This window comes from Colobus angolensis, unplaced genomic scaffold (genome assembly GCF_000951035.1).
Source record: "Colobus angolensis palliatus isolate OR3802 unplaced genomic scaffold, Cang.pa_1.0 Scaffold584, whole genome shotgun sequence".
Classification (NCBI taxonomy): Eukaryota; Metazoa; Chordata; class Mammalia; order Primates; family Cercopithecidae; genus Colobus; species Colobus angolensis.
In genome coordinates this window covers 313,330-325,247 of record NW_012119421.1, presented here as the reverse complement: position 1 = coordinate 325,247, position 11,918 = coordinate 313,330, and the positions used below count along the sequence as shown (strand labels likewise).

Sequence of the window (11,918 nt, the reverse complement as noted above, 5' to 3'; positions counted from 1 at the left end):
TAGTAGAGACGGGGTTTCACTGTGTTAGTCAGGATGGTCTCAATCTCCTGACCTCGTGATCTGCCTGCCTTGGCCTCCCAAAGTGCTGGGGTTACAGGCGTGAGCCACTGCACCTGGCCAGGAGTCCAGTTTTTTTGTCTGCTTATGTTAATGGACGCAAGAGCTGATAGATGGAAAAGTGTGGTAATAAAGTGGCAGTAAGCTTGTGGAGTATCCAGTAAACCTAAACACTATGTTTTTGAATTGAACTGAAATTGTTGTGTTGTGAAAATGAGAGAGTTTATCCAAAGAAAGATCTGGCTTGGCAAATAAGATGGATGGTGGCGAGGATAAGTGTGCTAGGCAGGGCTAGAAACAGGTTTTAGTGATCGTTGAAACACCCAGGACAGTGCACTACTCTTTGGGAGATGCTGTACTTGGGTCTGATCATTGAGTTTTGAGATAGAAGGTGGTACATGATGCTGACAGGGAACTCACTGGTGTGTTGAGTTTTAGCATCTGTGACTCAGAGATGCATATGAGGCCTTTGTAAATTTAGAAGTTGAGAGTAGAAAGTACAGGTTTGTATTTTAGAAGGAGATTTGGGAATACATGTAGCTCTGGTTGATATAGATAATATGTTAAGGTTTGTTGGCCAGAGCTGATGTGTGTCTTGGGTGTTGGGCAAAGAACAGAGAACAGTCAAAGCTCTTCTAGGTCAATGTGAAGGGTGATTTCCTTGTTGGGCTCAAGTTTATGACTCAGCCTGGACCTAGCTTGGCTTCTCAGCTAGAGAAAAAGCATGATTCCATGTCACACACAGCTTCTGTTTTTGAAAAAGTCATAATGACTCCCAGACCCAACATATGGGACAAACTCTGTATTTTTCTCTTCAGTTTAATCTCTCCAGGGAAAATTGAGGAAAGAAATCTCTCTACTATTTGAACTTCATCAAAAGACTAATATGTTAATATTTTGACTGTCAGTATTTCCTTAAACTAGTCTATTCCTTACATAGCTAATACATCAAAGCATATTAACTTAGGAAATTGGATTCTCCGTGAAAAGGAATATTGACTGCAAGCATTATTAATCTTTTTATGTCACATTTCCTTCAAGTGCTTTATACATCTTCAAGCAGACAAATAACAGTATTATAATGATTACAAGACCAATCATTACTCTTACCAAAAAAACAGCGACAAAAGACTCAGTATACCAACCTTTGTTTCTTCATTATCTCTACCTTGATTCTCTCCTTTTATTTCCTCTTTCCTCTAATTCTAATTTTGCTTCTGCTTCTTATTTCCTCGCTGGATTAGAACTTTACTTACCTAAACTACCAGTTAGGTTACCTTCTCAGAACCACTAAGGCAGCAGTTTGAGGTTGACAATTGAAGATTTAGGATTAGAGAAAAGAAACATGAATGAATTTCTGATGTTTTATTATAAAGGTTTGTAATGCAGGTAGAAAGACCTTTCTCAGAGTTAAGAGTTTGATGCGACAAATGAGCTATTTTGGTATTTATAACTTTGTTTAGTAAAAGTTTCCTATAAAAACATTTGGTTTGGATGTCTTTGTTAGCTTTTAGTCGACTCTTGAAAAAGCCGCTTGCAAGTTTCTAAGTCTTCCTGGATACTCTTTTCAGCTATCTTCCAGGAAGCCGGTACAGGGAGGCATTGGTGATTCAATGGTAGAATTCTCACCTTCCATACGAGAATCCTACAGGGAGGCATTGGTGGTTCAGTGGCAGAATTCTCGCCTCCCACGCGGGAGACCCGGGTTCGATTCCCGGCCAATGCAAGAGGTTTTTGCTCTTCTCCACACTTCTTTACCCTGAAGCTCCCAGAAGGAGAGGAGCTGCAGGCGGGGTAGTCACCTCAGAGGTCCAAGAGGCCTCCACGGCCCAAAGAAAGGGGAGGTGTGTGGGGAAGAATCTGCGTAGAGATGAGGGGAGCAGCGGAGACTGGTCCTTGCGCAGAGTTGGCCAGTGGACCCTCCGGGCTGTACCCCAGACGTCGTGAACAGAATTTGCTAAAATCGTCAGCCACCTTGGCCTCCGCGTGTTTTGTGGGCCCATCGGTGTTCCGCGAGGGATTCCGTGTGTCTGGCAATGTGCATCAACAGGTATTGGCCTCAAATTTGGCCAGATACGGTGGCTCACACATGTAATCCCAGAACTTTGTGAGGCCGAGGCGGATGGATAGCTTGAGGACAAGAGTTCAAGACTAGCCTGGCTAACATGGTGAAATCCCGTCTCTACTGAAAATACAAAAATTAGCCGAATGTGGTGGCATGCACCTGCTATTCCAGCTACCTGGGAAGCTAACACAGAAGAATCGCTTGAACCCGGGAGGCAGAGGTTGCAGTGAGCCACTGCACTCCAGCAAGTCCGTCAAAAAAAAAAAAAAGTGAAAGAAGGCAGAGGTGTTGATGGGACAATGAGACTTCCCAGGAGGCTTGTTGTAGAGGCAGGGGCCGGATCCCAAGAGATGAGATTTTTTTTTTCTAATTATGTAGCAGAATGGAGAGAGAGAAACGGAGAAGCGCATGAAAGAGAGAAAAGCACGAAAATCTTCAGACGTTCAAGAATAAAGCAGAGAAAATAGTATGAGTGTTTTTACATAAAAAAGATACGAAGTACAATGGTTGTCAGCAGGTCTTGTGGTCGTGTAGTGGTTAATACTTGTAGTTGTGGTTCCCACAACCTGGGTTCAAATCTGAGTCACAGCAGTGTTTTCTATTTGGCGATTGTAGCTAATAGACCTGTCCTTTGCTTTGCCTTTAATCCTAGCAGCCTCCAGAGAGCAGAGTAAACCGCTGGCCTGGAAGGGCTCCAGCTTCTGGAATTTAGCCCGCTGTGCATAAACTAGGGGGTGGCCTGACCAAAAGGAAAACCTGGACATGCCCTTTGTCTCACAATTGAGCAGAAAAAATTCCCGTAGGTGAAGATGCCGCCTCTCAAGAGCGCTTTGTCTGTAGCTTCCACTGATGAAATAATGTGGTTTATAGTATTTTCTGGTAGAGAAAACGGCTGCATCAGTGGGATTTTTAAAAACACAAAACGAGAACGAGCTTTTAATGAGTTTACAATAAAATCTAAACTACTTGTCATGATCTACACCGGCTTGCCTCCACTCCGCATCTGCTAATTTTTATGAGAACAGTAAATTACTACTATTGTTATTATTTTTGAGATGTAGTCTTCTTCTGCCACCCGGGCTGGAGTGCAATGGCTCAATCTCGGCTCACTGCAACCTCTGTCTCCCAGGTTCAAGCAACGCGAATAGTAAAAAAACTACAGTTCACATAAAGTGCACAAATTTTTAGTGCAATTTGTTTAATTTTGATAAATGTAATCACCCAGCTCAAGTTATAGAAAATTGTCATCATCTGAGAAAGGCCTGTTAGAGCCCCTTTCCAGGCAATTCCCACCCTGTGTCCTCTTAGTTAATCACCATTCTGATGTCTATTACCATAGGTTACAATTGCCTGTTCTTAAAGTCTCATGAGTGAATGGACATATCTTTTGTATCTGGCCTTTTTTCTGCAGTTATGTTCATTATACTTATGAGATACATCCACGTAGTTTCATGGATCACTTCTCAATTGGGGTGTTACTGAATTCTTGTAATGAATATTCTTGTAACAGTCTTTTTGTGCACTTGAAATTCATGGAAGTACTTCAATTGCTGGGTCATGACCTGAGTATAAGTTTAACATTAGTATAAATTGCCAGTCTTCTAGAATGTTTTTTCACCAGCAGTGGCAGTTGAAGTGGCACCAAATTCTAGTCAGCATTTGGTGTACTAACTTTGTTAAATGTAACTGTGCTCTCAGACCAGTCTGGCCAACATGGCGACACCCATCTCTACTAAAAATACAAAAATTTGCCGGACACGGTGGCGTGCACCTGTAGTCCCAGCTACTCAGGAGGGGGAGGTTGCAGAGAGCCAAGATCGCACCGTTGCACTCCAGCTTGGGTGACAGAGTGAGACCCTGTCTCAGAAAAAAAATAATAATAATAAAATAAAATACCCATACACTGGTGAGTGGTTAGTGGTGTCTCCGTATGGAATTAATTTGTACTTGCCTAATGAGCAATACTATGAAGCATATTTTCTTATGGCTTCCAGCATATAAGAAATTCTCCTTTGCAAAGGCCTATTCGAATATTTTGCCTGATTTTATTTGCCTTAGCACTATATTAGTGATTTGTGAAAGTTCTCTTATATATTCAGGAAATCAGTCATTTTTCAAATAAATATATTGCAAAGGACTTTTCCCAGTGACTTGACTGACAACTGAAAGCTGTCAACTGAAAAAAATCACACAATTTATAAATTTAGAAAGGAGATTTTATTTTTTATAAAGGGTTACAGCCTGCAAGGCGGCCATTCTGCCAGACTGGGAGGCATACCCTGCTGCTGAAACCTGAAAAATAGGTTTCCAGGGAGGGGAGGGGAGAATAGTGATTTATGTTGATCTAGTTGGCCACATATATTCAACAGGGAATAGGAGGAGCTCTGAATATTCGTGAAGGGATCCTGCTGCATGCATGCTGAGTAAACATGCCTGTCACATGCAACCCATGTTCACTTTGGGGTGGAGACAACATTTAAATACATTATAGTTAGGCCTTATGCTTCAAAACGTGAAGCAGGGACACAAAGGCAATCAAGTGCACAGCCTCTGTAAACTGTCCAGAACCAGTTCACAGTCAGTGGTCTCTTACCAGGAGAAAGTTACTGAAATCAGTCTCTTGTCCAATCAAAGCTGTAGTTATGGCTTGTGTAGGGAGGGCTCAGCCGGTTTATGGTAATGGGTGAGCTGCAAGTGCTTCAGCATTGCTTATCTCAAGGCCAGTGCTTACTTAGCTAGAGAAAAAAAGAAGAAAAAAAAACAACAACTGGCAGTTAGAACATAGTTTATTTTTTAAGTTGAGGGGTGCATGACTTAACCTTGCCTGGCATGGCCTTAGGTCTTGTCTATAATATAGTATCTTACTATGGTAAGGAGTCTCTTCTGTCAGTCTTATGATCTCTGTTTTAACAATAATGCTGGTCAGTCACGTCTAAACTACAAAAGGGAGAGAGAATAAGGACAGGTGTCTGACCTTCCAAATACTGGTCAGGAACTCACTATTTAAGACTTCTCTGGGATCTCCTTGGCCAAGATGGGGTCTGTCCAGTTGGTTGGATGGCTTTGGATTTTAATTTTAGTTCTCAAAGCATTTAATTCGATGAAATTTTTTCTTTATTTTTAAAGCCTGTTATGTTCTATAAGAAATCTTTCTACTCAGGATAGTGAATGTATTCTCTTAATTTTATCTCTCTATGAGTTCCACAGTTTTACTTTTAATTTTTAAAATGATGACATCTAAAATTCTACTCCTAACCAAGACATTCTTGGGGGTTACCAAGGACAACTCCAAAAATCTTCCAAAGAACTTACTGGGATCCTGGGCTGCAGGGCACAGTGACTTTAGTGCACCTCTGCTTTTAAGACTATTCAGAAATTGCCTTTGTGAACCCATCAGGCTGTTTAAAAATCAGCAACTTAGGGCTTGCTTGCAACATGCAGTTATGCAGCAGCTGTTTTCTGGATCTCGTGAATGCCTACATGCATACGCCCCCGGGAATTTTCTAAATTTGATCTCTCATGGTATTTCAAGTGGCTTAGTTGTCTCTTTCTTTTGCCTGCTGCCACACACATACCACCAAATCCTGCACTCCAAGCTTCTCCTTCTGCACCCTGGACTCCCAACCTCCAGTTAGACAATCCACATCTTCCCACAGCTGCCTCAGGATCCTCCAGGCTACTGTGCCTCCTGCAGCAACTAGGCCAGGGGATATCTGGATTCCTATTACACTTCTGAGGAAGGTGGTTAGGGGGCGTGGAGGATGTGTGTGGGAGGGGTTGAGGTTGAGGGCAGGAGTATACTGTGGTCTTCTGTCTTCTACCTCATTGGCCCAGGTACTGCTCTCCCTCCGGTTGTCTGCTTTCAGCCCTGTGTGGGAAATCAGCTCTGTGCCCTGATCTTCCTGATTCTCATTTTGTGAGTAACCTGAACGGATGAGCCATCGCTCTTGTCCCACACATTCGGTCCAAAACGTGCCCTCCTCTCTACTTGCTCGGGGGCCTGCCCACTGAGCTGTGGCACTCAGGCTGGGATGCCACCCAGTACAGAGGTTCTGCAGCTGTGCAGGGGTCTGACTGTTCCACGCCAGCAGGATACAGGCCACAGGGCATGCTGTGGTGGAAAAGCATTCAGAGGTGTGGGCTGAAGGCCTCTCTTTCCACAGCCCCTTTGAAGACCCCATGGAAGTAGGCACCCCTTTGAGGAACAAGGTGGCCCAAGACCAAGCTTCACATGAAGGCGCTTGGGTCCCAGCAGGTCCTGTCTGTGACTTGTATAGCGGACCGCTTCACGCATCTTACCCGGTTTCCCCTCCTCCACTACCCAAGCTCCACCTCGACCCCCTTGCTCAGCTATCCTTAGGACAGCAAGATCCCCAGCCCTTGGAAAAGCCCCAACTCCAGTGCTTGGGGAGGGAGTTGGTTTCAGGTCGTCTAACCACAGAAGAACACAGAACCTGAGGCAGGAGGGAATCCCTTCCCTTGCCGGGTCTCTTGGCACAGCCCATCCAGGGGTCTGGGTCAGGGTCCAGGTATCCTCTACCCTCCTTGAGGACTTGAGTTTTCAGGCCCCTCGGGGTTGGTCAACATGGAGTCTTTCCCACTGTTCATCTGGGAACTGTAGGAATATCCCATGGGGCCCTCTCTTACTCATTAGAGACACCCAGGAAATACTCCAGCAGATACTGGGTGCAGTGTACCAGACCACAGTAATAATAATTACAGGGTGTGGAGGTCAGATACATTTTGTGACTACTTTCTCTCTGTCTGTGGCTTGCTTGCCTTTTCACTGTCTTAGTGGTATCTTTTGATGAGAAAGTATGGCTAATGTTGATGAAGTCTAATTTATCATGTCTTTCATATAGATATATATATTTTCTGTGTCCTACTTGTTGGTAGGCTAATCTTTGCCTACCAACAAGTCACAAAGTACCCTTGAAAATCTTTGCCTACGAACAAGTCACAAAGTATGCTTGAAATGCTTTATGTCTATAATACGCCTCAAGTTACTTTCGTGTGTAGAGTGAGGGAGAATAACATCATTGGCCTCCCCTACCTCCATATGAAAGTCCATTAATTGAAATGGTTTATTTTCCTCTATTGAACTGCTTTCATTGAAAACCCATTTATTGACCGTATAGCTATGGATCAGTTTCAGATCTCTTAACTCAGTGTGTTTATCTATTTGTCACTCCTGATGCCTTATCTATAATAGCTTATGGTCAGCCTTAAAGTCAGATAGTACAAGTCTTTGTTCTTTTTCACACATTGCAATAAATTTTGAAATAGGTAATAACTCATAAAATCATCACACACATCAGGACATGCTGTCACTTCATCCCTTTCTGATACGGTTTGGCTGTGCCTTAATCGAAATCTGAACTTGAATTGTATCTCCCAGAATCCCCATGTGTTGTGGGAGGGACCTAGGAGGAAGTAATTGAATCGTGGGGGTGGGTCTTTCCCGTGCTATTCTCCTCATAGTGAATAAGTCTCACTATCTGATGGGTTTTTCAGGGGTTTCTGCTTTTGCTTCTTCCTCATTTTCTCTTGCTGCTGCGGTGTAAGAAGTGCCTTTTGCCTCCCACTATGATTCTGAGGCATCCCAAGCCATGTGGAAATGTAAGTCCAATTAAACCTCTTTTTCTTCCCAGACTCTGGCATGTTTTTGTCAGCAGCTTGAAAACGGACTAATACACTCTCATTTCAGAGTCGGACACATGCTTTCACTCACTAGACTGGTTGCTGACTTGTGACCGAAGATTCTCTATTGTACCCTCTGGGGACAATACATCTCCAGTTGTCTGCGGGGAGGGTGAACATGCAAAAAATCCACAACATTCAGCACAGAGTCTGGATTTAGTCCCATTAGTCTGAATGGGACTAATGCCCTTATAAAAGGGACCCCGGGGAGCTCTTTCGCCCTCTTGCTGCCCCCGAGGATACAATGAGAAGGCGGCAGTCTACAACCAGAAAAAAGAAAGTCCCTCACCATAACCCTACCATGTTGGCACCTTGATCTCAGACTTCCAACCTCCAGAACTGTGAGAAATAAATTTCTGTTGTGAATTAGAAAGCCACCTAGTTTACGGTACGTTGTTATAGAAACCCGAACTAAGACAGAGATGGAATCCCATGGAGGGTCTCTAATTTGCTAAGCTGGTCATCAGGTGGCATGTTGTAAGTTAGAAACAGGAAGAGCTGACATTTTGTGCATATGAAAGAAGATAGTGGACAGGCCCATTGCCGTCGGCTTTGTCCGCCTCGACAAACTGGAGACGGAAACTCGATTCACCCTCTCCAGCCACGGGAGGACCGGGAGGACCTCCAGAGGAGGTTAGGTCGACTTCATGGTAACTTTAAATCCTGAAACCTCACAGGATTTTTCTTGTCTTCCCTTTGATCTCTCTTCTGCCTACCCGACAGGACAGGACTCGCCGCCTTTCTTTCAAGTCAGCAAGGGATCCCTTCCGGACAGGACCGAAGTGAGCAGCTGGTTTCCCCTACGCTTCCTTCCGGGCCTGGGCGTCTCGAGAGCTCAGGCTGACCTGAGACCTAACTCCCGGCGAGTGGGACCAGCAGGAGCCTGGAAGAGTGCGCGCAGCGGGGTGGAGGTTGGGCGCTGGGGTTTGCGAACCGCAGTCAAACCCTCTTCTTCCCTGCGCACCGCGCACCTGCCCCCGGGGGTGCTGAAGGAAGTGGCCCATAAAACTTCTCTGCAACCGAAAGAAGCCTGAAGGTCCAGGAGGGGCGAGAGGAGACTCGTCGAGCGAACCCAGCCCTCTGCCTGGCTGGCCCTGGGCAACAGGCTCGGAAGAGGCCGATTTGGAGGACCTAAAGGTTTAGAATCTCATGATGTCAAGATGTTAAAGCCTAAATCCTAAGTTTTGACTGTGAGGGGGAGCGAGGGTGTCTTGAGCTGGATCGACCCTTGAGTCTTCACCTGGAGAGTCCTCTGCACAAGTTCAGAGAGCAGGACAACGCGCAGCAATGGTTCTCCACAGGGGGCAACTTCGCTCTCACACGCCTGTCCCATCCCCGCTGGGACACTAGGCCACGACTGGGGGAAGCGGAAGGGAGAATGTTAACCCCCTGGCATGTATCTAGTCAGCGGAGGCGATGGATGCTGCAATTCACTGCGGGGGTGGGTGGGGGGGCCCTCCCGGGGGGGCCCTCCCCCACCCCGAAGTAGCAATTCTGCGGAGGTGGAGAAACTCGCTTGTAGATCAATGCCCACGCACTTGGCCGATGGTAAATCACGAGTTGGTGACCAATTGGATTTTGGATCTGAGGAAAAAACTCCAGCGTCGGAGGGAACCCTCGAAGTTTTGCCCGGAGCAAACGGAAGGGTGGCGTTGCCATCGCCTAAAATGGGAAAATGGCAGGTGTCACAGGTTGCAGGCGAAGGACGGAGACCAGTTGAGGGCCCGGGAGCCTTCCTGGAAAGAGTTTCCCATCCAGCTCGTTTCGGTTTCCGCATCCGTCTGATTCCTTATGATGTTGAGGGTGCCGGGATCTGGGTCCGTTATGATGCAGAGGGTATCCCCGTCTCACCCCGGGCCCCTCCCCGCTCCCGCCTCCTCCTGGCAACCTGGTGGGCGACTCCAGACCTGGCGACCCGCGACCGTCTCGTCATTTGCTGCCGCCTAGCAAAGGCACATCTCTAGGCCAGTGGTGAGCTGCGGCCGGGTCGCTGCAACTCGCTCCAGGACTCGGGACTCGTGGCCTTGGTGTCCCTCGCGGAGCCCTCGGTGTGTCGCCTGCAGACTCTTTGTTTTGAAGAAAGTAGGGAGGGAATGGCCTTGTGAGACGACTCCAGGAGCAAAGAGCGACCCTTACAAGGCCCACGTCATTCCAAACCACGGGGGAACTGTCGCCTCAGACGGAAGAACGAAGAGAAAGCAGTCACTTGCATCTCCCTGGTGGTCTAGTGGCTAGGATTCGGCGCTTTCACCGCCGCGGCCCGGGTTCGATTCCCGGTCAGGGAACTGTTTTTGCATTGGGCGCACTCCCACAGGAATCCTTCTTTACTACCCTGTCAGCCTGCATGCTCCAAGGGCCAGATGCAGAACAGTCTCCGCAGCGAGGGGCAAATCCCAGCGAAGGAGGGCAAGTCCTGGTGGACCACCTCTCACCTTTATCTCCCTGTCTGTCATCCGCTGAAGAGGCTTTAGAGAACGCCTGAGCGTCTGGCTCAGGTGTACACAGCCGTGCAGAGGTGCCAGCCCCCGTGAAGTTGTACCCAATAAGGCCAGCCTCTTTGCCGTCGCCGTCCCGGAGGCACCTATCCGGCTGAGCTGTAAATAACTAAGAAAGAGGCCAAACCAAGTCGTGTTGTTTGTGCGTACCCTGGACATGGGCAAGGGCCAGTCAGCTGAGCCTCCTCACCTCCCTTCGCAGCTAACGTGCTCGTTAGGCCGTCGGAAGAGGTGACTGGAGGCGATGCCCGCGAAGCTGGGAGTTGGGTGAGCGGCAGGTGAGGTCCTCGAGGGCGGTCCAGTTTGCTGATTGAGCGGCAGAGGGAGGCGATGTTCCCTGAGCCAACAAAGACAGCAGGTGGTGTAGGCACAAATGGAAAACTGTTACCGGTGCCCTAAGCGGAATGCAGGTGTAAAAATCAGCACTAGGAGGTAGAAGCGATGGTACCACAGTCAAATCCCACAATGTCTATACTCTACTAAGCACTTGCGCACGCTCCCCATTTTCCATTCAGTACTCCCAAGGGGGGTTCGGAAGAACCCCGCCTCCACTGTAAGCTCAGGGGAGAGCGGGAGCCAGGGAGGTGAAGTGCACAGACTGGGCAGAGGCGGCAGGCAGAACCTTGGGGGTGACAGGGCGCGGTGGCTGCGGGGCGGGAGCCGCTTCTGAAAGGCGGCCTGGGTTGTCGTGTGGGTGACTGTCAGTGGAATCTTTGGCTGAGAGTGGTTTGGAAGAATGGCGAGGGGTGGCAGTGGGTAGGGTGGTGACCCTGAGCGTCCGGCCAGGGCGAGGAGGCTGTGCTGTCCCTGCAGGGCCTGCGCTCATTCCCACTTACCTGGCGGAGTAGAGACCGTGGTCACCAAGGGGGTTCTCCCAGAGTGAAGCTTCTTCATCGCACTCTAGAGTTGCTGATCCCTGTGATTTCCTCAATGTGAGAAACGGTGTTTGTGCTAGAAGAGGGTTGCCCTCTTTACCTAACATAACGGAGTTCAAGACTGACATCGCCTCACGCCTACCCAAAAACGTTTACGTGGCTTCCTCCTCTCTTTCTTTTCTGTCCTAAAGTCGCCTGATCCTCACACCCCCTCATTTTTTTCTTCCACACTCGAGAGTGTCTCTCTCTCTCATTAAAAGCTTCACCAAATATTTGAAATATCTCAACCAGAAAGACTCCAATAAATACATTATATCATTCGTGGAAGCTACAGACCAGCTAGGTTGAGAGTTGCTTGATATTTTCTGCTAAATGGTGAGGCATAGAGAACTTCAAAGGTTTCTCTCTGAGCAGTTGTTTGTGTGCTGTTGGGTTTCCTTCTTTTCCCCAGACAGTATGGCGCTGTGGCGCCAGCGGGAAACCCTGCTTTCTGGCTTTCTGGCTGCAGATAAAGGCCGCGACTGGTGCAGGAATGAAAAGCAAACCAAAAGACACATGGGTTCGCCCCAGTGGGTCCAAGATAAAGTCTGACTATACCGGGATTCGGATTAGAATAGACGTTGCTGCAGGCAGAAGGCAGGGTACTAACCACTACAGAATCCCAACTGCCCATCGTTTTGCTTCCCCACCCCTCTTATTTATGTATGCATTTTTTTTTTTTTTTTT

At 47.4% G+C, this 11,918-nt stretch overlaps 1 protein-coding gene, 2 non-coding genes and 1 pseudogene across 3 annotated transcripts; 3 read left to right on the top strand and 1 right to left on the bottom strand.

The window, feature by feature from the left end:
• The first annotated feature begins 1,712 nt into the window (after nt 1-1,712).
• Nucleotides 1,713-1,783, top strand: TRNAG-CCC. The gene has a single exon. It is a non-coding gene; the product is annotated as a tRNA-Gly (tRNA).
• A 3,875-nt stretch (nt 1,784-5,658) lies between these two features.
• LOC105526281 (protein FAM231A/C-like) lies at nt 5,659-6,303 on the bottom strand. Its single transcript, XM_011962225.1, has one exon. It carries the CDS (start codon nt 6,301-6,303, stop codon nt 5,659-5,661), a length of 645 nt encoding a protein of 214 aa, XP_011817615.1.
• Nucleotides 6,304-9,367: 3,064 nt separating this feature from the next.
• Nucleotides 9,368-10,057, top strand: LOC105526280 (annotated as a pseudogene).
• On the top strand, nt 10,036-10,107 carry TRNAE-UUC. The gene has a single exon. It is a non-coding gene; the product is annotated as a tRNA-Glu (tRNA).
• Nucleotides 10,108-11,918: the final 1,811 nt, after the last annotated feature.

What these genes read in the sequence shown, in the direction of transcription:
- LOC105526281 (XM_011962225.1), bottom strand. Translation starts at nt 6,303, where the DNA reads ATGGGGTCTTCAAAGGGGCTGTGGAAAGAGAGGCCTTCAGCCCACACC.